The sequence below is a fragment of the Solanum pennellii genome, chromosome 5 (genome assembly GCF_001406875.1).
Source record: "Solanum pennellii chromosome 5, SPENNV200".
Lineage (NCBI taxonomy): Eukaryota > Viridiplantae > Streptophyta > Magnoliopsida > Solanales > Solanaceae > Solanum > Solanum pennellii.
The window spans coordinates 64,708,110-64,711,946 of NC_028641.1; the positions used below are offsets into that span (position 1 = coordinate 64,708,110).

General features: G+C 33.4%; 1 protein-coding gene across 3 annotated transcripts; it reads left to right on the forward strand.

Moving 5' to 3' along the window:
* Positions 1–208: 208 nt before the first annotated feature.
* LOC107018949 (probable serine/threonine-protein kinase WNK11) lies at positions 209–3,372 on the forward strand. Of its 3 annotated transcripts, none has more exons than XM_015219548.2 (3): positions 209–364; positions 1,566–2,077; positions 2,648–3,372. In XM_015219548.2, the coding sequence occupies exons 2-3, from the start codon at positions 1,574–1,576 to the stop codon at positions 3,026–3,028; spliced, it is 885 nt and encodes a 294-aa protein (XP_015075034.1). In that variant the 5' UTR covers positions 209–364; positions 1,566–1,573; the 3' UTR covers positions 3,029–3,372. The 3 variants fall into 3 exon arrangements, with proteins under 3 accessions (XP_015075034.1, XP_027772763.1, XP_027772762.1); XM_027916962.1 differs by having other exon boundaries at positions 214–364; positions 1,628–2,077; XM_027916961.1 differs by lacking the exon at positions 209–364 and adding an exon at positions 409–761.
* Positions 3,373–3,837: the final 465 nt, after the last annotated feature.

Here is a 3,837-nt window from a genome sequence, read left to right on the forward strand (position 1 = left end):
CCAGAAAGTATTATAATTAACAATAAAAAATATTTAAAAAGATTGATCAACTCTCAAAATTTTATCCATGTTAACATGTATTAGGCTGAGAAAATATTATATATTATTTAAAAAATTTATGAAATACTATATTACAATAATTAACAATTTTGAAATATCTAAAAATCTTATTAAAATACATATATTTGGTTGGTGTATAAATATAACGAAGTTTATTGAATAAAGGGAACGACGTCGAAAGGTTGCATACGCATATATACATGGAAGAGTGTGTGTATAAATAGGCTTAATCTTGTTGATCAAATTTTCCTCTTTTTCTCCCTATTTGCCTGCCATTGCTATAATCACTTCCTTCAATTTCTTTGTAAGTATATCTTTAACACTATCAGTATTTTTTGTATATCAATTTCTTGTTCCAAGGTTTAGATATTTATTTGGGACCTTACTTGTTATTGCATTATGTACTAGCTTTATACATTATTTTCAAGAAAAATAATATAGTGGTTGACAGCTTTCTTGTGGGGATTTCAATTGAGAAGTCAGAAATTTCCTTAAGAATTAGGTTTAAATTAAAATATATTTTGTGAAAATTGAAAAGTATATATTTTATATAATTTTTATATACATAATGTAATTTTTTGACAAAGACTCTTGACTGTATGTGGTTACGTTACTAGGGTTTAAGGCTTGAAGAGAAAGGGAGAGATTATGAAATTACTCTGCTTATTGGAATTAGGAAATCTATGATGATACTAGTTGTGGTATAATTGTAATGAGGTTTTCCTTATTTATGATTCTGCAAACTTTTGAGCATAAATACTTTAGGTTGTATTAATTTCTTTGATAAAATTAAAGTTTTGTTTTTTCTTCTCATAATTTAAATAATTAGTTACAGTTTTTTCTTTCCTAAATTTACAATATATATCTGTTGATTCAATCCACAGTTTCTTGATCTGATGTGTTGTTTAAATAATGTGTAGTCTATTCATGTTTATGAATTTCATCTAACCAAGTTGGGAACTTGTGAATCTTGAGTAGTTCAATTTGCAGAAAACTGATAAAGTGATTTTGAGGTTTTGCAATGGAGTTGAATTATAGGAGTATGTATTTATCAAAATTTAAAAGTTATTTGGAGAAGTGTAGCGCATTACATCCAAAATTCTCGTTTTATGATACTAAATGCAGACTTAATATACCTATATAAGTACAAAAGTTTTCGTTTTTCTAATGTTATGTACAGTAGTTTGAACCGAAGGCAATGATCAAGGCACCAGTACCAGCAAAGGTGTACCTGTGATTTGCTCGACCAAATTTAGGTCCTATTATGGAAAAAAATGGTGTTTGATTAATTATTGAGAGTAATAGTTTCTGAGGAAGTAAGTAGTTGATTTTTGGGTAATATTGTACGGGTTGAGTTATAACCGGTTATTCTATACATTTTGACCCAAGCAAATTTTGGGCGCGTTGGGTTTGCGACCTCCTAGTTCTATTATGGAAGTAGACATTGTGTGATTGTTTTTTCTGATGAATCTTCTTAATGTTTATGCCTCTGTTTACTGTTATAGAACTAAGTATGCCTACTGCAAATCCTGAAGCGACTGATCAAGAAAATGAATTATTTGCTGAGGTTGATCCGTCTGGGAGGTTTGGACGATACGAGGAGCTTCTTGGCCATGGTGCTGTGAAGATGGTGTATAGAGCATTTGATCTTGAGGAAGGCAGAGAAGTAGCCTGGAATCAGATTAAATTGAACAATTTCATTGGCAGTCCTTTCATCATCAGTAAGATCCATTCTGAAATCGAGTTGCTGAAGAATTTGAAGAATGACAACATCATTGTCATGTACCATTTCTGGAAAGACACTGACCATAACATTCTGAATTTCATAACCGAGGCATGTGCTTCTGGTAATTTGAGGGAATACAGGAAAAAGCATCGTCATGTTTCAATCAAGGCCTTGAAGAAGTGGTCAAGACAGATATTGCAAGGCTTGGATTTTCTCCATACTCACAATCCTTGTGTTATACATAGAGACCTCAATTGTAGTAACATCTTTATCAATGGAAATGTTGGCAAGGTATGAACTCAGTCGATACTGGCATACTATTATTCTACTATACACATAAATTTTATGTCAAAAATCTTACGTAATGACGCACATTCCTAATGAACCTTTTCCTCCTCCTTTCTTATGATTCTAAAGGTGCAAAATTCGTGTCATTTACTTTGTCGACATATTCAGGGAAATAACTGGTTTTATCTCAGTTGCATATCCTCTACTCTTTGGTGCTTAGTATAATTAGAGAAAGCTTATGGAACTTAAATCCTATGTTTAGCTGAGTAGGTTAATCAGGGTAGACATAAAGAATGCCTCGACCGTCACAGTGAAGAAGCTGGTGAAGTTAGAGTCCATATTCACTAACTTAAAACTGTGGGTAATCATCTCACTGTGTATAATCAGGAGTCTAAGGTCCTGTTAGGAGTAAAAAGAAATGAAAACTTAGGCACTAAAGTACATTTGGAAGTATTCGTTTATTCATAAAAGAGCTTCTAGGGTAATTATTCGTGAGCTTCAGTTGTACATCAAAAAAAATATAACACTTTTGGATTGGTCGACCTTAAACATCCTGGTTATCATGTTACACAGGTGAAGATCGGTGATCTTGGTTTGGCAACAATCGTGGGGAAGAGCCATGCAGCACATTCTGTACTAGGGACGCCAGAGTATATGGCACCAGAGCTTTATGAAGAGAACTATACAGAGTTAGTAGATGTATACTCGTTTGGGATGTGTTTGATTGAAATGGCTACTCTGGAGATACCTTACAGTGAATGTGACACTTTAGCCAAACTATACAAGATAGTAACTTCTGGGAAAAAGCCACAAGCTTTTAACAGGGTGAGTGATCCCGAGTTGAAGGCCTTCATTGAAAGATGCGTTGGTCGGCCAAGAGCAAGACCCTCTGCAGCTGAATTGTTGAAGGATCCTTTCCTTTCTGATTATGATGAGAATGATCTTGATAGTTGATGCTTGTGTTCGAGTTCTGCTATTTTACCATAGTTGCAAAGGTTCCAACCCTTAACTACTTAAGTATCAAAGGCTGCTTTGGGTTGGTTTCGTAATGGGGCTGTTTTCCACAAGCTATCAGCCGTCAACGCTGTTGAGTACTGTCCTTTGTACGTAGCTCGAGATAACCTGCCTTCGTCTAACTCGGTAAGTGTGACAGTGTAATATAGCAATCCAATTGAGGTGTAAAGTCTGCACTTTATTAAGTTGAATATGTTTGATATGAGATTCAATTCTTAGATTCTCGTTTTACAATTTTTTTGTAAAATTTACTTAATTGATAATATGTAAGAAGATGTTATATATTCCCTATTGTTCTGTCTATTTGTAGCATTATGCATTACATTTCAAAAATCAAATTGACAATTTTCCTTCGTCGGGGAATTTTATTTTTAACACAAATATCCAAGATTTATAGAGTAAGAATTTCAAAATCCGTGGAGCTTATGCATTACATAAAGTAAGAATTTCAAAATCCGTGGAGCTTATAAATTACATAAATTGAGACGGAAGGAGTATTAATTTTAATAGAGTATAATTAATTTATACTGATGGAGAGAGTGTCTGGTATGGGGGAAAATATTTTTTGGGAAAATATTTTTTCGGAAAATATTTTCCATTTTTCTCATGTTCGGTTGAGTCAAATGTTTTTCAAATCAACTCATTTTCCTTAAATTTAAGGAAAATAACTTCCTTCAAAACTTAAGGAAAATATTTTTCAGAACTCTCTTTCAACCTCTCCCTTACCCACCCCACCCTACCAGCCCCCC

Coding starts and splice junctions, on each gene's coding strand:
- LOC107018949 (XM_015219548.2), top strand. CDS start 1,574: ATGCCTACTGCAAATCCTGAAGCGACTGATCAAGAAAATGAATTATTT. Junction 2,078..2,647: donor TCAATGGAAATGTTGGCAAG/GTATGAACTCAG, acceptor CATGTTACACAG/GTGAAGATCGGTGATCTTGG.